The sequence below is a fragment of the Leptodactylus fuscus genome, chromosome 1 (assembly GCF_031893055.1).
Source record: "Leptodactylus fuscus isolate aLepFus1 chromosome 1, aLepFus1.hap2, whole genome shotgun sequence".
In the NCBI taxonomy this organism is placed as follows: domain Eukaryota; kingdom Metazoa; phylum Chordata; class Amphibia; order Anura; family Leptodactylidae; genus Leptodactylus; species Leptodactylus fuscus.
This window is the reverse complement of record NC_134265.1, coordinates 138,082,027-138,105,228: the sequence shown is the minus strand read 5'-3', so window position 1 is coordinate 138,105,228 and position 23,202 is coordinate 138,082,027. Positions and strand designations below refer to the sequence as shown.

The 23,202-nt window shown below is 41.0% G+C and overlaps 1 protein-coding gene across 2 annotated transcripts in view; it reads right to left on the bottom strand.

Moving 5' to 3' along the window:
* The window catches only part of SHC3 (SHC adaptor protein 3), a 66,237-nt gene extending 49,959 nt beyond the window's left edge, over window positions 1-16,278 (bottom strand). The window contains exons 1-2 of one of the 2 annotated variants that reach the window (XM_075276899.1): window positions 16,215-16,278; window positions 14,564-15,197 (exon numbers count right to left, since the gene is read on the bottom strand). In XM_075276899.1, the coding sequence (XP_075133000.1) occupies window positions 14,564-15,103 (540 nt within the window). In that variant the 5' untranslated portion in view covers window positions 15,104-15,197; window positions 16,215-16,278. Of the gene's footprint in view, window positions 1-14,563; window positions 15,387-16,214 lie in introns of those variants that run through there. The other variant, XM_075276909.1, reaches the window with a different exon arrangement.
* Window positions 16,279-23,202: the final 6,924 nt, after the last annotated feature.

Sequence of the window (23,202 nt, the reverse complement as noted above, 5' to 3'; positions counted from 1 at the left end):
CTCTCAGACTCTCTCCTACTACTCGCTGACATATCCTCACTCCAAGACACAGATGCCGCTGCTGCCTTCTATAATACCACCATTACCTCAGCCCTTGACTCTGTGGCTCCCTACACAAACACCAGAGCCTGACCGATCAATAGACAACCCTGGCACACCGACCTGACTAAAATACTGAGACGTGCCTCGTGGGTTGCAGAACGCCTCTAGAAGAAAAGCCACTCCCAGGAGGATTTCCTCAGTTACAAAGAGGCAGTTCTCACATTTAAGAACGCACTCACTTCCGAAAAGCAGGTCTACTTCAACAAACTCATATCTGCACTCTCTCGCAACCCCAAACAGCTATTCTCCACCTTCAACTCCCTCCTCCGTCCTCCTGCCCCCCCTCAGACATCACTTATCTCAGCTGACGACTTCGCCTCTTACTTTAAAACTAAAATTGACACCATCAGAGACAGTCTCACTCTACTCCTCCGACAACCCCTCTACCCAATTACTCGCTGCTCCCATCCCTGACCTGTTTCTCCTCCATCACTGATCAAAAACTCTCCTCATTAATCTCCAAATCCCACCTCACCTCCTGCGCGCTTGACCCAATCCAGTCACATCTCATCCCCAAGCTCACTGAAGTTATTACTCCGGCCCTACTCCGGCCCTCCATCTCTTCAACCTATCCCTAGCCAATGGATCCTTCCCCTCTGCCTTCAAACATGCCACTGTCACACCTATACTTAAGAAACTGTCCCTCAGCCCGTCCTCCCTAGCCAACTATCATCCCATCTCACTACTCCCGTATGCCTCAAAACTACTTGAGGTCCACTCCGAACTCTCCTCCTCTCGTTCAACCTGCTGTTTGACAGACTAGTCAGGCTTCAGACCCTGTCACTCCACTAAAACTGCCCTAACAAAAATCACTAATGACCTGCTAACCGCCAAAGCCAAGCGCCGTTACTCTGTCCTCCTACTCCTTGACCTCTCCTCTGCCTTTGACACAGTTGACCACTCCTTCCTGTTAGAAATTCTCTCATCCCTTGGCATCTCAGACCTGGCCCTTTCCTGGATCTCCTCATACCTCACCGACCGCACATTCAGCGTCTCCTACTCACAAACCACCTCCTCACCGCGCCCACTCTCTGAAGGTGTCCCCCAAGGCTCCGTTATAGTACCCCTCCTGTTCTCCATCTACACCCTTGGCCTGGGCCAACTCATAGAATCTCATGGTTTCCAGTACCACTGTTATGCCGACGACACCCAAATCTACATCTCTGGACCAGACATTACCTCCCTGCTGGCCAGAGTTCCAGATTGTTTAGCAGCTGTATCCTCCTTCCTTTCCTTCCGCTTTCTCAAACTCAACATGGAGAAAACAGAGTTCATCATTTACCCTCCACCCGACCCATCTATCAAAGTTAATGGAACCCCACTTACCCCTTTCCCACAGGCCCGATGCCTTGGGGTAACCCTGGACTCTGACCTATCCTTCAAGCCACCTCCTGTCGCTTCCAGCTCAAGAACATCCATCGAATCCGCTCCTTCCTCACCCCAAAAAACTACCAAGATGCTCGTCCAGGCCCTCATAATCTCCCGCTTAGACTACTGCAACTCCCTTCTCCATGGACTCCCAGCTAACACCCTCACCCCCCTCCAGTCCACACTAAACTGTGCTGCTTGCTTAAGCCACCTCACCCCCCGATCCTCATCGGCTGCTCCCCTCTGCCAGTTCCTCCACTGGCTACCCATAGCCCAGCGAATTGAGTTCAAGCTACTAACGTTAACATACAAAGCGATCCACAACCTGTCCCCTCCATATATCTCTGACCTAATCTCCCGCTACCTGCCCACACGTAACCTCAGATCCTCCAATGACCTCCTACTCCGCTCTCATCTGCTCCTCACACAACCGCCTCCAAGATCTCTCCCGTGCATCCCCCATACTCTGGAACTCCTTACCACGACACATAAGACTGACCCCCACAATCACAGGCTTCAAGAAGGCCCTGAAGACTCACCTATTCAGGAAGGCCTACAACCTCTAATAACACTATCACCTCACTGCCATCTGTACAGTCTCCCCCTCTCCTTCTATCTCTACCCCCCCCCCCCTTCCCTCATAGATTGTAAGCCCTCGCGGGCAGGGCCCTCTACCCCACTGTGCCAGTCGATCACTGTTAGTATTATATCTACCCGTATACTTTGTGTATTGTATGTAAACCCCCAAATGTAAAACACCATGGAATTAATGGTGCTATATAAATAAGCAATAATAATAATAATAATAATAATAATAAAATAATAATTCATTTTTCATGTGCCCCAACACATTATAATCCTCCTATAGTCACCTGTAAATTATATCCCCCCCTCCATCTCTCCCACAGTTTCATATAACTCCTTTATCTGCCCCCAGTTTCATGCCCCCCTATCTCTGCCCCCAGATTCATGTCCCCACATCTTTGCCCCCAGATTCATGTCCCAACCATCTCTGCCCCCAGATTCATGTCCCCCCCTTCATCTGCCTCAGTGCCATGCCGCTCCCCCCCTTCATCTGTCCCAGTGTCACGCCGTTCTCCCCCCTTCATCTGCCCCAGTGTCATGCCGTCCCCCCCTTCATCTGCCCCAGTGTCATGCCGCCCCCCCTTCATCTGCCCCAATGTGATGTCGTTCTCCCCGCCTATATGCCCCCAGTTTCATAGGCCCCCTACATTACGTTCCCCTCAATGTTTAACACAAATACTCACCTTCCAACGCTCTACCGCTGCTCTCTCACTCTACTCACATAGTTGTAGGCCTGATGTGACGTCATCACATCACGCCTACACACGCCGACGCCGGAGCGCAGCAGTAAGGCAGGAGCTGAGCTGTGAGAGCTCCTGCTTTACTCGCATATGTGTTCAACTCATCGGCGTCCGGAGCCGATGAGTTGAAAACGGGACATACCTCCTGCCGACCGGGATCGTGGGACAGGACACTGAATTCATGAATGTCCCGCGGAAATCAGGACGGTTGGGAGGAATGTACACATGTGCAATGATTTCATACATGTCTGTCTGACATTCTCACAGCCAGTGGTACCCTGTTTCCCCGAAAATAAGTCATCCCCCAAAAGTAAGACATAGCAGAGGTTTTGTTGAATTGCCTAATATAAGGCACCCCCCGAAAGTAAGACATCCCCCAGTAATACGGTAATAATCTTTCTGCGCAAAGATTGTATGAAGAAAAACATTGCAGCCAGCTGAACACTGTGCGCAATGTTCTGTGTGCACAGATATGCCGGCTGCTGACACCGCTGCAATACGTTGTATCTACTGTTAGAGCACCGCACACAGAGTTCAGCTGGCAGCAATGTTTTTCTTTATACAATCTTTGCGCAATCTTAGCACATAAGACATCCCCTGTAAATAAGACATAGCATGTCTTTAGGACCAAAATTTAATATAAGACACTGTCTTATTTTCGAGGAAACAGGGTAGGTGGACCTTACAGAGCTGATGGAGTACATAAGCTTGGACACTGCTGATCAACCTTTAGTTGTTGCTGTAATGGTGAACATGGAACTGTAATCCGTCTCACTGCATCATAGGCTATAGCGCAGTTCAGAAAAAGCAATAGCTATTCCAGCAATAGTTAGAGGACTAGTAGAACTAAGAGAATCAATCAATTACCCAGGACAGATTAATGCTAGAATTGCTGAAGACATAGACAATAACTCTGTTATCTACAAGCGGTTTCTTGTTGTTTCCCCAATACCCAGTCTGGCCTGCATTAATCTTAAAATGAAACATTTTCATGGGGTCTTTGTTGGCTGATCCATACACAGTGGAACATTATTGTTAATCTGAACCAGCAAATCTGGGTATCATCCCATAAATTGCATGGCAGAAATCCTTCTCCAGCCAAAAGGGTTCCCAACAGAAAAAACAATCCACGTGTCAGTCCTTATACACACACACACAGAGAGTCACGGCCGGGGGAGGCGGTGTGTTCACCGAATAAACAGTTTAAACAGTTTAGTTTACAGTAATCTAAAAAAAAAAACAAGTTTCACTATTTCCGAAGAAGAAGAAGTTTTCGATTATTTGGCTAGCTCATCTCAGGAGGGTTTTGCATCCTAGAGTAATGTGATCTTGAGTTAGGTATCTGTGTGTTCCTCCTCTTCTTACAAAACATGTCATTTACCACAGGGCCTTTCTAGACTGTCACCAGTGTCTACTTCACATTATCCACTGTAATATATTTATCCCAGTCACAGCAACCTTCCTTACCTGTTTCTCCTATCCCTCTGACTCCTGTTTCAACTCTTTACACCAATGTAAGTCATCTATGAGGGAATGTGTGGACAGAAGACAGCAATATGCACCCAGTCATCTGGTAATTGTGCAACTTAACTCGCACCTTACCAAGCTTCTGGTAGTAGAGTCTTTGCTGTACCACTTAGTGGATTCCACTGCCTTTCACCAATTGATGACACAAGCTCAACCTCAATTGAGGATACCCAGCCACCATTATTTCTCTGCAAAGCTGCCCCTGCTTTGTATTGCCATGGGTCAATGAGCAGCAGCAGCCACAATCCCGAAATGTAGCAAAGGGCAGATGCTAGTTCCACCCTGATTGTTCAGATCTAGTTCCAACACCATGCAGGGCTGATCCACCTCTTCTAAGAATCATTTCCTGCCACCATCTTCACCAGGGCAAGCCATCGCTTCCAATCTTATTCCTCCTCTTCCACCCTCGTTTCATGGGTGTAAGGTGAATCTCTGCTATGTGGTTTTGCAATTAATGAGCCTGGATCAGAGGAGCCACACAGAGGAGAAGCTACTTTGGTGTATCCTATAGCAAGTATCTCACTAGACGGCTCCTCACCAACTCAAAATGGGCAGCGTTGCCAGAAACAACATCACCAATATTGTTAGTATGCTGGAGTTAGGAGAAATAACACATTGTCCCTGTACTTCGCATGTCCTTAATATGGTGATTTCCACTTTATTAACCTTCATTGCGGCTTAAAAGAGGTGCGCTCCTCAAGGCCAGAAAAACCGATGCATATTTTAGCCATTTTTACAAGGCAAAAAACACCCTGCTCAATTTGTAGCGACAAAACTGTTTGTCTTTACACCACCTTATCTCCGACGTTCCAACTTAAACATGCTGGAGAGACTCTGTGAGCAGCACAAGGCAATGAACAATTATTGTTTGTAACAGACCACAGGGAAAATGTGTTAATTCGAGATACGTCATTGCAGACTTAAGTGTGCTGGCTTCTTAAGCCCTTTCAAGAAGCCGCCAAACTTGCCAGCAGGGATGACTTTAGCATCAGCGATGTGACCCCTATACTGTATAATTTACAGGCAACCCTTAAACCAATGCAATGAGAGATGGAAGAGGAGGAACAATTTCAACAGTGTCATTGCCCTGTGTTGATGGAGGAAGGTGAAGATCCGGTTCAGGGTTATTATGGTAAATGAACTGGGACTACTAGACTGGAAGAAGAGAAAGATTCTCTTGGATGTAGTCGGGAGCCTTGATATGTCACAGGGGAGGTTGACACTTAACTGTTTCAAGATGATGGTGATGAGGAGGATGATGCTGGTCAAGAACACCAACCACGGTGGTTAGCACTGCAGCCTTGCAGTGCTGTAGTCCTGGTGTTCAAATCCCGCCAAGGGTAAAAAACCATCTGCAAGGAGTTTGTAGCCCATATTCCAAAAAAAGACATACTGATAGTTTAAAATGTACATTGTGAGCTCTATGTGGGGCTCACAATCTACATTTTAAAAAAAGAAGAAGACCAACCATGGCAGGTCCCTGGGTCTGTGCATATTTTGGCAAACATGGCAGACTGTACATTTGGCTGATTACACAGCAACAAGCGTATTATTAGCATCAAACAGAGGGATGAGTATTGGACGGCAGTGTTCTTAGACACTAGCTAAAAAGATAAAATGAGGGAATTCTTCCCTGATTCCCAAAGGGAATAAAAATTTTAATATTATCATGATAGGCTGTATACCCAGCTTGTTGCAGTGTTTAGGGAGATCACTGCAACTGCCAGTAGCAAGCGTACCCAGGTGGCCTCTGCCTGTCAGACATGTCCTGAGGTCTGTTCCATCATATTGAGTTCTGCCACACATGTTGCCACAGCCACCAACTACCTACCACCACTGCCACCAGTCAGACAGATATGTTCTGTGGCCTGGTCCATCATATTAGTCTCTGCCGCACTGCCAGACATGTTGCCACAGCTACCACCACTGTTACCACTCAGCCAGACATGTTATTCAGCCTGGTCCATCACAAAAAAATTGATTTCACATGACAAGATAAAATAAAAAGCCAATTCTTCATCACTTTTCAACTAGATTCACAGCCACAAATTTGACTCCCAAATAACAATAAGCCTGTATCACTTACAAGTCATCATAATGAGGTAATATTTCTATAAAACCATTGTGTTTTGCATTATAGGCCCCATGTGTGTCTAACACACCACAAGAAAGCACCTTTCCCCCAAAAGATGGGTCATTTTTGGAGCGTTTTAAATGTTAAAATGCATAAAAGTGAGTGGCAGCGCAGTGTATGGTTAGTCTGAGTTTGTATCCACTGCTTAATATTCGTTTTCTTTCCATAGACATACATGTCATCTCACTTCCTGTATTTCTCCTCCCTCCCCCTCCCTCTTGCTAAATGGCCAGAGAAGTCTCACAATACTTATACAGATCAGACAATATGCAGATGCTTGTAGAGAACCAGGCTCAGTGTTATTTGTGTTTACTTACAGAGATAAGAGTTTTGCTATATCAGGAAAACTGCAATTAGTTGAACGATTGTCCTGCCAGCAAGATCAGTGAGTGAGTGACGTCACTTGTCCTATAGGTCCGTGGTTATAGCAACACTATGTAAACAATGGGGGAATAAGGTCACATAGCAGGAGAACAAAGCAGAATTTCTAAGGCAATATATTTAGTAAAAGTCTTCAATTTACATAAGCTATCAGTATAGATAGGATTTTTGAGTTGGGAATACCCCTTTAAGGTGTGGTTCATACTGATTGTGTTCGACCTGAAACAAATCTTAATCCCAAACCAACTGAACCCAAGCCTAAAATGAAATTAATCTTGAGAGGTTCGCCATCTTTAGACATGAATATATATGATAAATATCAATGGATCCCAAGGGATCTCATTGTCTATCAGTTTCCATTAAGGTACCCATACACTGGGTTTTGTCAGTGTGATAGCTCTCTATAGACCCATTAATTCACCTGTGCATTATCACGGGCCTGTGTATGCAGCGGAAAATCTGCATTTTCAAAAACATGTCAATTATACCTGCAGAAATGCTGCCATTTTCCCTATAAGTATAATAAGGACAGAATGGGTAGAAAAACTCAGCAAAATACCATGAAAAATCCTGTAGAAAAATCGTGATGCGTTTCCCCTGCTTTTTTCCAGCAGTATTCTTTTCGTGCGTTTTGCTCTGTGTGGCCTTAGCCTTATATAGTTATTTTCCACATTTCTAATTTTTGGAGTTGCAGTTTTTCTTCTTTCTGTCACTATAATATACCTGAAAATGTTTTACTTCCATCTTTGATAGATTTTACTCTTCCCATTATGTTTTGTTATCAATATGTTTACCTCCTTCTATCTAATTTTATATAACTCTCTGTTAGGTACATTTCCATATTATTTACACCTTCACTACAGTGGTTTCCATTTAATTTCGCTAATGTGTTGTCATACAGTTTCCATGCCTCTACAAAGGATTCATATGTAGCATTTATTACTATCTATTTCCAGATTTCTGTACTGGTGGTGGTCAATTAAGTTAATATTTTCTTTCACCATAACCTCCACCAGATTCCAATTGGTAAATACTAAATATCAAATTTTATCTCCTCTGGTTGATGATTTTACAGACATATTCACAATGCATATTGATGCCATAATCACAATTTCCCTTTGTTACCATTTGAGTATTTTCATCCACCATTTTCCAAGTCTTTCCAAATACGAGTATCTATCTATCTATCTATCTATCTATCTATCTATCTTTCTATCTATCATCTATCTATCTATCTATCTACCTCCTATCTATCTATCTATCTATCTATCTATCTAATTCTAATGAGGATTTCCTCACATAATACTGAGAAACAATAGTCTCAGCTGAGACTATCCTTCTTTTTCACCACCTCTTCTTTCTCCTATATTTTTTATTTAAAATATTTTTGCATTTAGCAATATTATTGCAATGTGATTAGTTTTTATTCAGGTCACTGAAATCATCTTAATGTGAAGGGAATCACTAGAGATCACTTACTCAGCGATCATTCCTAGATACTAGCTGCAGCATATAAACCCATCCACGCAACTATCTGTTGCTTAACAAAGAATAGCATGTCAAAAATAAGCGGAGTAACGTCCTCCCATCAAGCTGGCTGGCCATCATTCAACAGACAGCTGCCATATGTAATGTGTATGGTCAGGTATAGATGGTTGAATTATAACCAAAGTATAATAGTAACATAAAACTAATATAAAAATAAAGCACTGCTTGTTTGCATAACTTAACAAATAAGGTGTGCTAAAGGGGTTGGACACTTTCAGACCAATATTGAAAGACAAATGTTACTATTTCTATACTAAAAAGATATACAATTTTCCAACATACTTTCTGTATCAATTCCTTGCAGTTTTCTAGATCTCTACTTACTGTCATTCATTCTGTTACTTCTAGAGGCTAAAAATCAGTCCATGGTCATGTGGTGAGCACACAGTTGTGCAGCTCGTTACCAGGCAGATGTCTGATTACTGTGCAGGGACTATAACGAGTGGCACCCATGTGCTCATCACATGACCATGGACTGTATATCACATGATCATGGTCAGAGTTTTATCTACAAGAAGTAACAGACAGCAAGCAAATTTGGAAAACTGTGAGGAATTGATACAGAAAGTATATTGGGATATTGTATATATTTTTATTACACATACAGTTACAATTGTCTCTCATTATTAGTAGACACAGTAGTTCGGAGCTACATATGGCATAGTCGCAATGGGTTAGTTACTAGTGTGATAGCTGGAAGCTAAAATACTGTGATATAAAATACCAGTGTAGTGGATGAGAGTTAAACTAGGCCCTGAAATACATAAGCGGTTCAGTATGCGTTGTATCCCATTTTATATTTTTTCTTCACGATAATTAAAAGTTAAGTTTTATATATATATTTACAATTTTACTTGTTCTGGATATTTTTTCCTTGTATTTGGCCTGTTATATATAATTCTTACCGAAGGATTTAATCCTGTGCACTTGTATTTCGGACACCAATCTTCACCTGTGATCCCATACAACTAAGTGGGCTGTTTGTTCGTACTTTTAGGGCCCCTTCAGACAGAGTATACGCTGGCTGATTCTGAACGTGTAAACATTCCAAATCAGCAGCGTTTAAAACAGACCCCATCGCTTTCTATGGGAGCCGGCATACGTGCGCTCCCTATAGAAATTAATAGGCTGCGTTTTTCCATTCATTTTTATGGGGAGCACACGTATGCCGGTTCCCATAGAAAGCAATGGGGTCTGTTTTAAACACTGCTGATTCGGAATGTTTACACGTTCAGAATCAGCCAGTGTATCCTCCGTGTGAAGGGGCCCTTACACATATTTCTAAATCTGTTGGTACCAATGTTTGGTATGTATGACTTTTTAATCACTTTTTATTGCTGTTTTTTTTTTAAAGCAGAGTGACCAAAATATTTTAATTTGAGCACTGTGGTATATATTTTTTTTGGTGTTCACCATACAGGATAATTAACACAATTTTTGGATAGTGAGGACTTATATGTGCGTGGGGATACCTAACATGTTTGGTTATTTTTTTTTGTTTACATTTGTTTATATTTTTTAAATATAAAGGTGTTTTGTTTTTTTTAAATGTATTATGTGTTTATTTTTTGTGTGTTTGTTTGTTTGCCCCTTTGTACATGTCCCACAAGGGGAATTGAATCTGGGATCTCAGATCCCCTTGGCATTGTACTGCAGTACATAGTACTTCAGAACATCACACAGTACCTATTGGAACTATGCATAGGCAGTCATGGCAACCCTTCTGGCATAAAGAAGTGATGGGGTGGCGATCTTGCCCCCGGACCTCCTGGATACCGTGATCACTACTGATCACAAGATCCAGGGGGTTAATCTAACGGAGTCGGAGTATCTTGTATACACTCAGCACGACGTAATAGTACGCACAGAGTGGGAAAGGGTTAAATTTCATTTTAAAAAAGCAAATAAGGCCGGGGTTCCACATGGGGGAAATATTGCACAAAAAATTAGGTGATTTCCAGTCACTGTAGTGAATGGGATTCTGGAAGATCGTCACGGTTTTGGAAATCGCAGCATGTCAATTATACCTACGGAAAATATAGTGGTTTCCCTAGAGGTATAATTTAAGAAGAAAGTCCGCAGAGGAGACCTCTGACCTCGACCCAAGAAACCTAGAGATGTTTTAATTGTGGAAAATTGTAAGAAGGGTTCTTCTCCAGTAAACACTTTTATCCTGCTCACAGTATAGGGGACAAAATCCTCAGTTATTTCGAGCATTTCCATACTTACAGTACACCGTGTATCCACTCTTTGGACGGAGACCAAAGTCATACTTGTAACACTTTGTCTCCGTTAAAAAAATAAGGATACATGACGGACCGCATCAGAACCGTTTTTGCAAGGGGGATTACAAACGGATTATAAATGGATAGCAATCTGTTTGTGTCTGTCTTGCAATCTGTTTTTCCCTTTATGCATGCTCAGAATAAAGAAGTGGGAAAAAAAATAGATTGTTCAAAAACGGACACACACTGAAACAAACGGTCCGTTATTTTGACGGACACCCATTCACTAATTTGTCTAAAAAGACAGATTTGAGTATTTGCTGTGTAACTGTTTGGAATCCTTTATGTACCAAACAGGTTTTTTTTTTTGTTTTTTTTTTAACTGTTTGCAAGTGGATAGATTACCAGGCACAAGAGTGAGCCCAGCATAACTCTACAAGGACATAATGGTACTTTCTCGCAGAGTGTGCAGATATAGAAGTTAGTCATTGAGAGCCAGACTCCCCAAAGAGAAAGGAGGGACAGGTTATTACTATTCCTGACTTCCCGATCACTGTATAGACAGCACTTAATGTATCATTATATTTATCTATTATTGTACATAGCTATGGAAGCTGATGTAATGCGGCTTCCTCCTGTTCCAGGAAACAATGAACTGCAGGAACTGATCTGCCCTGAAGTGTATTCCATTAGTCAGTATACCACCTGTAACTGTAGCTAATATATCCGCCCCAGTCATAGGAAAATCTGCAAAAATATTATGACTTTATGGGGCAAATTGAGTAAAAAATAAGGAAAAAAATAAAGACAAGTTAGAAAGAAAAAAAGAACACCAGTATCATTCCCACTTCACAAGGTCTGATATAAAAGTTTGTTTCACCTACATAAAAATGTGGAGAGTATTATTAAAAATAATTTTAATAGTGTTTTGTGCCACTAAAAAAAACAAGAAAAAGTCAAAACAGTTAAAACTCTTATTTTACATTTTCCTATACAAAAATATGTCCTATATATCAATTTAAAAAATACAAAAAAAACCCATTGAAATAGCCCAAGCAAAAAAATATATTACAGCTTTCAAAGCCACATGAACTAAAAGACCCAAATTTGTGTCCGGTCATGAACCAGAGAAAATGGCCCAGTCATAAGGCAGATAAAAATGAAATTCCTGGTAATAAAATCCGTCATCACCCATAAAGTGTAGTTTACACACGCATATAAAATGATGCATTAACTCCTTTATGTCTTTCGGGGGGATATTAGAGTGTGCTGTGAGTAACAACATTAGTTAGTACTATATGTTTCATTCAGACATTCTGAAAATATTAGTACCAGTTAGTAATATGAGTTGCCAGTATGACTAACTTCAGCCAAAATAACAGATCATATATCTAAAGTAGAAGGATAAACGCTTTTATCAGATAGAATAATTTATGCTTCACACTTGATGTACAAATAAAAAAACACATCACATTTTTTGATTAGTTTGACCAAGAGTACAATACTTACAGGTTTATCCTAATGCCTACAGATTTTGGAGGTATATATGATGGTATCAAGAGTATCTAGTATCAAATAACAAAACAAACATTAAATATTAATCTACATTACTTCATTTATGCTTATGACTGTATGTGAATAATATAAGCACTATTAAATGTCCTGGCAGCATGCGTACATTTTAGAAAACCACCCTGTACTGCAATGGCTTACACAACTAAACCATACCAATCTGAGGCTAGAAAGCATAGTAAACCTTGGGGCGCTGTGGCATAATGTCTTTCTAGCATTCTCTTCATGATGACCTTTCATTAAAGCTACACAAGGTAAGACATTCTATAAAGAAAAACCCAAGGGTGGACACAGACAACATGTAGACCTCTTCTGGTAGCAATACCCAGAACTTACATCTCCAGAGTTCCTCTTTGTGGTGGATCCTCCTGTTCTTAATAAAGAAGGATTCTGAATGGGGGAACCCTTTCTATGACACCCATAAGGTAGTCTAGTAGCCTTGATATGTTGCCTTTTCTTTTTTTTCAACTATTGGTGATTTGCATAGTGAGTTGGTTAATGAGAACATCACCGGTGGTCTAGGACAGTGAAGGGATTTATGATTGCATTTATTGTTGACAAGGTAGTGAATGGAGATAACAGGGATATCCTATGATGTAGTGTTCAGGCACACAGGCACTGCATACTCAGTTTATTCTATCATACATAGAATAAATGCTGGGATGAAGCAGTGTCACTGTCATCTATCAGAGGCCTATACAGAGTGCTAACAATGGGAAGGATTCTTGTTTTGAAGCTCCTAGGGTCAAAGTTGATCAATTATTGACCCTTGTGCAGTTGAATAGGTTATGCAGGCTATGTCATGAACAGGCTATACAGGGTATATGTCCACCACTAGGTAATCTCTTTCTCCATGATATAGTAGAAGATATCTCAGCCTTATACTGCCTTCTTTGTATACGGCTGTGGTAGCCTCCTTTTAGATACCGTGCCACCATTGTATATTAGCATTGTTAAATGGTATATACAACGTTTAGGCAACATAGCTAATACCAAAGACCAATGCGTTTATGTGAACATATACCCAACATAGTTCAACATCAATCTGAAAAAAGAAATGTTTTGGTAATACCTCTAAATTGGATTTTCTTCCTTGTAAATGTTGATATGCTAGGAACTCAGAGACCACCATTGCTTTGGCGCTGTGTACTGTTTATATTCATACATGTTTCTGCAGATTGTTCATGAAACTGGTCTGTACATTGAAGTCTATGTACATGGCATGTGTTACCAATACAGAGCATTTTTCTAACAATACCCTAGGTCTGAGCTTGGAGACCAGTTTGAAATGCAAGTTAGATTTATGTAAACCCAAGATTTACCACATCCTTATCCCTGTTAATAGTTATGATACATAACATATCTCTCCAAGTATAGCTAAGTGTATAACATTTGTGACTACAACCTAGTATATGCAGTTATTGCCAGCAAAATGTTATGACGAGCATTATTTTGTGGAATACACGGGTGGTGGGTGCGACAATGATATTATATCAAAAGTGAGGAAATGGAAAGGATTTAAATAAACAGAAGAATATTCACTGACAATATAGTAATAGTACTGGAAGGGATTTAATAATGCACAGAAGCACGTTATTTACTTGTTAGGAGACTTCGCTAAACACAAAAAAAGTGAAAACATCAAATTCTAATAAGTTGAGACATTCACTGTCTCTGACCCTCCAGTGCTCTCCTTACCTTGGGCGGTAGTATATATGTCATGTATATATGCATATATTCTACCTATGTGTGGTGGAAGGATGGCGAGTGAGAACTGCCATATTGTGCAATTTGGTGGTAACTGTGTTCTATTCACAAGACTATAAAAACTGTGAGTTTTTTAACAATGTAAAAGATATTCATGCAACAGTTCCACAGATGAAATGGCATTTTGTAATATATTTAAACCTTTCTTATAAACCATATGTACAATATGAGCACATATATGACGTGATTAAAAATCTGAATACCTTGATACTCAAAAACATCTATCACTGTCTGTAACCATTCACACTGACGCAAAATTAAGTATACAAGATTTCTAATAATGAAAACACATATAGCCAAGGGAATGACTTAAGTATGACTGCTGTTTAGTTACTGACATGGATATCCCAATGTACAGCAAATAAATTAGCATCAGATTTCCACTGCATTCATTAATTCACCTGCTTCGTCTTCACTACAACACACAAAAAATCTATTGGAAATCTGGAAACGAACAATCCTGTGTGGTCATAGGAACGCTATTATTTATATGTATTTGTGTGTACTTAGTATAGGTAAAGAGACCTTTATCAATTAAACGGTATTGTACAAGCTACACGAAACAGGACATTTTTAACATGAAAAAGCAGACAAGGAGAAAGCAGCAGACCAACCTTCACAATGTACGTCACTCCAGGTCCCTGAATCTTCTCATTCGAGTGCAGCCATCCTCGAGAAGGCTTATTGACGAAGCTGCTACTTTGATTCCAATCTTCACCTCCCAGATGCATTTCTTCCGATCGTGTTTTTTTCCCTGTGTTCATCTTGCTCACGTCCTGCTGAGAACACGGAGGGGTAGAGACAAGGTTACATGTGTTGTCCGAAGCCCCTGCTGCTGTACTAAGAGCAGGAGAGCTACCCTGTAACTTGGAACCAGCAAGCTCCTTTACTGCAGAGGAAAGGTTTTTTATACCCAACAGGCTGCCCGTGCTGGAGAGTTTCATGTGAGACACTTTGTGAATAAATGTACAAAGAGAGGTGGGTCCATCTTCCTGGTCCTTCTGTAAGTCTGTGGTCGGAACCAGGCAAGGAATTGTAGATGGGTTACCGGCGACCGTAGAGGCTTTACTGTTCGTGGACAGATTGTGCAAAAGATCATCGACCGGTGTCACAGATTCATTCTTGAAGCGGTTATACTTGGTACGTTGAAGCATGCCCTTTTATATAGTTTCTTTCATATGTTGTGGCAAATCTGATGCCAGTCTAAGATACACCTTTGTTAACATTGCCAGAGGTTCATAGTGGCACCTGTAAAACCAAATACAAGAAATAAATCAACCGTATAATAAAATGGTAGTGATTAAAAAAGAGCATTAATTGTTGATATATTCCTCCAGAAGAAATAAAAATGTCTCTATGTCCATGCAGCTATAGGATGAGAATGGAGGTAGGAGCAGACAGTTCTATATGACATTCCACTTCTGGTTAGAGCTGCCAACTCGCTCACAGCAAAAGCATGACTCACACAAATGAGGAGACCCTTTTCAACAAAAGGCTCAGTGAGCACTGCAAATCACTTCCTGTAGCACAAAAAACATCCACCCACTTACAGCACACTAGAACCAATCAATTCTCAAATTTCCTTTTCCCAACTTCGCAAACGGATCATTTCTTCAAGTTATATTAATTTTACTCACCCTCCAAAGGTGATGTGCACCTGTAATACTTAGAGGTGCTCACCTGTAAAATAGTCCTACCCCTATACTGTCACCAATAAATGCAAATCCATAGCCACAACTTCTACACAGATAATGAGACTATTGTTTCAAGTACATGTATGCAAATAAAAGAAAGCACAGTTTTTCATCTTAACATGGCGTATATTTTTTGTAAAAAGTACAGATACCTACATGCCGACTTAAAATAAGCCATCATCGGTCATGATTTCACAGGCCACAAATGATAAGAAACAGTAGGAATATATAGCAAGTGGTGTGCCATGTCTCCCATTGCAGCATTAATATTACACTATAGCCCCCCATCTTCAACACACACACACATATGCTGCAGCGCAGACAACGTACAAGGGCTAAATAAACTTTCAGATGGAGATGTTTAATTAGTCTCATTTGTGACGTGAAATAAGTCAGCACCTCCGCTCCCGGGAGTGATGAATAATGGAAATGTCCTATTTAATGTAAGAGCGAGCTTCCAGTCAAGTGCAGAACAGCCTTTCATTAAGCACACGACACAACACGCTGCAGTATTCTCCCAGTCTTCATCTTACCCCTTCTTTCTAGAAGCACAGGAACAGCGAATACTCACATCATAGACTGTTTCAGCTCTTATCTAACACAAGGAAAGAGCTATCATCCCCCAAATGCTTCTCTTCTTTACATACAGTATAAATAAAAACTGTAAAATGTGAATGAAACTCTATTTATGTGAATGAAAGGGCTGGCTCGCATATCAATAATTCTGTGAATGAAGCAGGGCCATGCAGCCTCTGCCTGGCAATCCCTTGGGTGCTAACCGTTCCATCCAATGAGAGACAGCCTGGATGACTCATTCAACAAAGGCTTGCTAAATAGTGGAAGAGTCCATTTTGATCACAGGCAGCATTCTTAAGACGACAAAATCTAACCTAATTAAGAAGCTTTTTGAAAAACAATTACATCCCCTTAGCTTGACAAAGAAACAGATGTTAAGGGCGAATAAAATCTGCACGTTGCCGGGTGCATGATATAAATTCATCTCATAGAGAAGTATTTATCTGTACCTGCTTCATTCATGAATGTGCTCATTCTGCCCAATATGCCTATTGCAGCACATTAAATTGACATATAGAGCCTCAGATGGTTGTATGATGCTGTGCAGGGAAAGGGTCTGTACAGTGCATGTACTGGAGATTTAACCATTTGCATGCCTTGATATACAAAGCTTTCTGTTTATACGTCACATATTAGAAATAAACCTATAAATTCTTTTGTGCTATCACTAACCTGTGACATTATATGATTTGTTTGAGCGATTTTATGTATTCTGTTATCATACAGATCACATATTATCACCAGATGTTGCTGGGATATATAAAATATAGAGGATGTTCATCTCCTCCTGTTCAGTGGTCTCTGCTGACAATGGGATAATTCTGAGGGTAGTGGTTATGGGGTACTAGGGAACAGCTGTCTGTATTTCCCCCATATCGCCTTGTGGCATTTGAGAAGGGTTTGTCTTATACAGACCTGAATTTTTACCTGACTATAAAGTGTTAATATTAATTTTAAAGGGGAAATCCAGTACCTTATTTGCAAGTCCACATTTCACATAAGTATGGTGTTTACATTTTTCACAGACGCCATACTTAGCCATTCATGGTGTTTATTCATGTGTCACAGGTCTGCAAAAAAAAAAACCAGAAGCCATGGAAGCATCATATCAGTGAAAGTATGGGTCCGTATATATAAACAGATGACATCCATGTGCTACATGATATTTACAGACCCAAAGATATTTATAATATAGAAAACCAAAATAAAAAATGGCTCTATATATGTCTATATCTGATATAGCTCTATGGGGTTGCTACCAGGTCCCTGGAACCTGAGGGGGCCCAAAATGTCCCTCTGTCTCATAAAATATAACAATATTATAAATGGAAAAAGGGAGGAATAGGCCCAATTACCAGTTCTGCATTTGGACGCAGTAGCTTCAAGTTACTCCTCTGGCCATAAGAGATGATATTTTTTAATAAAATCAATCCTCTTTAAAAATTAAAACAGGGCATAGCTGCTTAAAGGAGTTGCATAGGATTCGGAACAGGCTGTGTCTGGCACTGCAGCTCAGCTCCACTGAAGTGAATGGGGTTGAGCTGCAACACAACACATTATCTATGAACAGGTATGGTGCTGTTTTTTGGAAATCATGTATCAATAATTTCTAATCCTGTAAAACCCTTTGAGCCTTAAACCCTAGATTGCGGAAACACAGCAGAAAAAAACCACTTCGTTTTACATTACCTGCCAAGTGATTCTGGCTAATCCCATCCATACATTATAGAAAAAAATCCGCTGTGGAAAAACTGCATCTACATAAACATCTGCTTCTTTGAAAATCGCAGCATCTCAATTATATCTGTGGAAACGCTGGAATTCTTCCTATAAGTTTTATAAGGGAAGAAAATCCACTAAGGAAAAACTCAGCAAAAATGCAATGAAAATGCTGTGGAAAAAAAACACTAAATACAGCTTTTTTTGTTGCAAATTTTGCTGCGGTTTTCTGAGTCAAACCTAGTAGTGGCTACAGAAGGAATGGAAATTTTTTTAGGAATCACTTATACTTCTCCCTTCTGCATAATCCACTCCTGGCTTTAGCTAGAAAAAGACATTTTTCTTAGTAAATTTCCCCAATATTGCAAAACCACTTAGTATTCTGTATTTTTACTAGTATAATATGAATGAGACCCACAGTGAGTTTTCTTTAAGGGGGGACATGTCCACCCCAAATCAAGGTACATGAAATGTGGTATCTACTACTTTTCTTGGCCTTATTAAAATTATATATACAAATACAGCAAACTCATGGCAAAACTCTGTACTTTCGCCTCACATTCACAAAAAGACATAAGGGCTGATTTATTAAGGCTAACCAGGATCGGACTGACCTATCGGGGAACCGGTGAATTCCCCGGTGGGCCCTGACCCCGACTGTTAATTCCTCATTTACCCACGGCAGATGCATTGTACAGGGGCCCAAATGGGATCCTGAGCAATGCATTTGCCTCAACACACAGGGGCCCCCATTACCTGATGAAGAAGCTGTACATGGTGCCCTCCCGATATATAGGGAAAGTATATATATATAGGAGGACAACAGGTAAAGCTTCAGCATTAGCTAATGGCCGCTTGTAATCCTCTCACTTATCTGCTGTAGCGATCGCTCCTTTCTTCCCTGTCCGTGTTGCCTGAACTTCTCTCCCCCCCCCCTCCCCCTCATATACTACTGCCTCATCTCTCACATCGGAGCGTGTGGGGAAGACAGGGACAGTCTGCTCCAATGCTTTGCTTCTGACAAAGAAGATGAGTATATTCTTTTGGTAAAATGTATATGTATGAGTATATATGCTTTAATGTATATGTGAAAGTATATATAGGCCTGGTTCACATCTGCGTTTGGTAATCCGTTTGGGGAGTCCGCATGGGGACCCCCCTGAACAGATTACCAAAAGCATTAGCAAGTGGTGTGCAGTGATAGCACACTGACCCCATAGACTATAATGGGGTTCGTGTGGTGTCCATACTAATCATGCGGACAGGAAAGTAGATCATGAAGTACTTTTCTGTCCACGTGTTCTCTGAAGACACCGCACGGAAAGCACACAGATCTCATTATAGTCTATGGGGTCTGTGTGCTTTCACTGCACACCATTTTCTAATACGTTCAGTAGCCTGTTTGAGAGGGGGCCCATGCGGACTCCCTGAATGGATTACCGAACGCAGATGTGAACCAGGCCTGAGTGTGTAGGTATATAGTGTGTGTAGTCCCATCCACACATTGCAGTAAAATACACGCAGCGCGGACACACTGCAATTTCTAAAACTGTTGTGGTTTTTGAAATCGCAGCATGTCACTTATACCTACAGACACACCGGCAGTGTCCCTATAGATATAAAGGAAGCAGAAAGTCCTCAGAGGAAACCTCTGTGGAGTTTCTGCAATAAGCGGTATGGGAAAAACGCATGTGTTGCCGCTGGGGTTTTTCCTACATGGGGCCTTTGCCTTAGTGTCCATTCACATGGAGAAAAATGGCGGTGAATTTGCTGCTGTATATATACACTGTATAACAGTATATTGAGATGATCAGGATGAGGCCCAACAGCGAGACTCAATGTATTTTTTCCACAGTGTATTTCATTGCGCTTTTGATGCATTTTCCCTGTACTTTGTCCCAATTGCGTAGCTGAAAGTAACCAGCCATATTTTTTGAAGCGCACACATTTTAGAGGTTGCGGCTGTTCCACATATTATTTTTTCCTGCAACATGTGGATGAGGTAAATTTCATTCACTTTGTTGATTCTGTAAAGCACATTTATTTTTCTGTAATAGCCAAAGACGTTGCGTTTCTGCAATTTGGGGTTTCAGGTATTTATGGCCTGTACTGAGCATAGGCTATAAAAAAGTTTAACCCTGGACAACCCCTTTAATATGTCCCACACAGTTTAACATCCCCTTTCTGCACAGGATGTTACCCCATCACTGCTCCCACACAATATAATGGCCCCATACATTATGGGGGACCAGTGAAGAGGCCACTGTATGATGGAGAGCAGTGAAGAGGCCATACAAGATTTGGCCCAGACAACCACTTAAAAGAGGTTGTCTATAAACAGGAGTTATCACTGTAGCGGCCACCAGAGAGGTGTAAAAAAAAAGTATACTGACCTGTCCCCAGCACCCCGTTGTCTCCCGCCTGTATCTGTTCAGTCTCATGGCAGCAACTCATCTCTGGAAATCCTGTACCTAATTGGTCTCAGCGATCACAGGACTCCCAGCAAGGAGGCGCCAGCACGAGACTGAACGGACACTGGCGGTGGACAAGGGAGACAGGTGAGTATGCTTTTTTATTTGTTTTTTATTTTACACCTCCCGCCTGGCACATGAGTTGCTCCAATTCCTGGACAACCACTTTAAAGGATTTATCCATGTTTCTGATATTGATGGGCTGTCCTTAGGATAGGCCAACAATATTACATCTGTGATGATACAACAGCCAGGACCTCTGCAGATCAGCTCTTCCAGGACAGTGTGGCTACAGGTAATGGTAACATTTCTAGGAGCCACACTGTTCACTTGCCATACAAGGTGTAGCAGTAGGTTTAGGTAGTGCAGTGGTGCCCATGATATAGTGCGTGAGCAGCATGGCTCCGGACAAGTTATTACATTTAGCCGTCGTGTCTCGATTCGGGTATGGAATCTGCCTCCATATCCATGGCATATTCCTCCGTGAACCGTTATATTGCTACTTTCCCTTCCATTTGTGCCAAATTTCTGGACCATAAAAGATGTAGCTAAAAGAAGACTATATTTGCCTATGAGGATATTGAGTGGCTTGGAATATAAATATTTAATACATAAAAATGGCATCTGATAAATAAATATAATAACACCTCGGTGAACAAAGCCACGAGATGTTTTCCTTTCTGTTATCAATAAAAGGATATATTTTGAGAAACTGTGAAATGTACAAGCAGTATAAAGAAAAAAAAAAAAATCATTACTGGCCCTTTGTGTGAAGTGCCCTGTTGTGGTCCAATTCAATATACGACATAATGTATTCATGGGCTTGTAGAACTCTAGTGAACCATTGTGTTTCCTTCGTAATGCTTAGGAGCCATGAAAAGGAGCCCTTGTTTTCTACCTGTATAATGCATTTCCTCTACAGCTATGTCATTAGTGACATATTGTAATTCTATTTCTCCTTAGCGCTTCCAGCACAGGAGGGGTTTAGCACAAACGGCAACATCTCAGACTACCCGACTTTCCAAGGGAACGATTCATACAGCTGCAACCAGGGTGATATACTGCGAGACCCCTCCCTTAGCAACAAGGGTTGCCATGGAAACGCACATGGCAACAAGAATCTGTTGGAATTTGTCAATGAAATCATTAGGATCTGATAGGAATAAAGAAAAAGAAATAACGGTCAATTATTTATTGGGTGGATTACAAGTTTGATGACGATATAGAAAAAGGTCTTTGCCAAATGTGTTTCCAGGCAATTTAAAGAGGGAATTCATTTTGCTGTGGATTAGGAATGCATGTTATCATGTAAGCGTTTACTCTAGAGAAGTGCCTGCGGATCATCAGAATGAAATGAACCTATAAGGACCATTTAGGAACATATTCAGGATTTCTAAATTGTACAGTTAGTATAACAGGCACTCAACCATATTGGTATTAAATGACTAAGGCAAGGATTTCGCACTATGCTTCTGTATGCGTTTAATTCTGAATGGATCTAGTGATAGCATATTTCATCTTCACTGAAATGTCATGTATGGAGACAGAGCATAATATGTTTATACACTTAACCCTTCCTATCCTCAGATGTTGATAGTAGTTGATCTGCCAATAAGGTTAATACTGAGAAGCTGTGTCAATGTTGTTGAGAGTTAAACAAAAAATATATATCCTTGTACCGTGTTAGCCAGTGGATATGAAATGAAAGAAATTTTCTGAGAGAACTCCTCAGTAGTTGATACCTTTTTTAATGGCTAACTCAAAAAGTTTTTTGATGACATATCGAGCTTTCGGGACTACTATAAAGGTCCCTTCATCAGGATGGTATAACACAATGTCTGAAGGTAGGCATATATATACAGAGAAATGGAGTGTTAGATGCAAAATAGATGGAAAACAGAACATAAACAGTTTTTTAAAAAAACACATATATATCAGTTCACAGGAAAGTTCTCTGGGTTTATGGCTTCTTTGATTTGACGTGGTGTCTAGTGGTTATAAAAGGCCATAAAACCCTGGGCCCTGTTTAAACCTTGTTGGAGAGTGCGAAAGGTCTTCATAAGTTTAAATTCCCATATGAGGCGATCTTTTCTGTCTCTGAAATTCCCCCTTAGTACCAGGATCTTCATATCCTGGGTCATATTATGATTTTGATTACAGAAGTGTTCTGGCACCGGGAGGTCCATTCTTTGCTCTATAATCGTATGTCTGTGTGAGTTCATCCTCATCCTAAGTGACTGTCCTGTCTCACCTACATACAGGCCCTCAGGACACTTAGTACACAATATCAAATACACTACATTAGGTGTGCTGCAGGTGAAGTTACCTGGGATCTTGTAGTGTCGATCAGAGTTCGGGATCTTTATTTTGTCCGTAGTCAGTATGTGCGGGCAGGTTTTGCACCTCTTCTGTCCACATGGGAATGTTCCTGTGTTAGTTGGAGGTGACAGAGAGCTGCTAATAATCATATTCCTGAGGTTTGGTGGCTGTCTATAGCACAGGAGAGGGGGTTCTGGAAATATGGATTTTAGATGGTTGTCTTTTTGCAGTAGTGGATGTAATTTGCGTGTGATTCCTCTCAGCGTCTCCAGGTGGGGGTTATATGTGACAACCAGGGGCACCCGAGTGTTCTCCTGTTTGGTATTGTATTTTAATAACTCCGATCTTGGTATTCTGGTGGCCCTGGTGATTTGGTTATCAATTGTTCTTGGATGGTAACCCTGCCTCAAGAATGTGTTTTTGAGGCCCCCAATGTGTTTGTCTCTGTCCACCAGGTCTGAACATATGCGATGG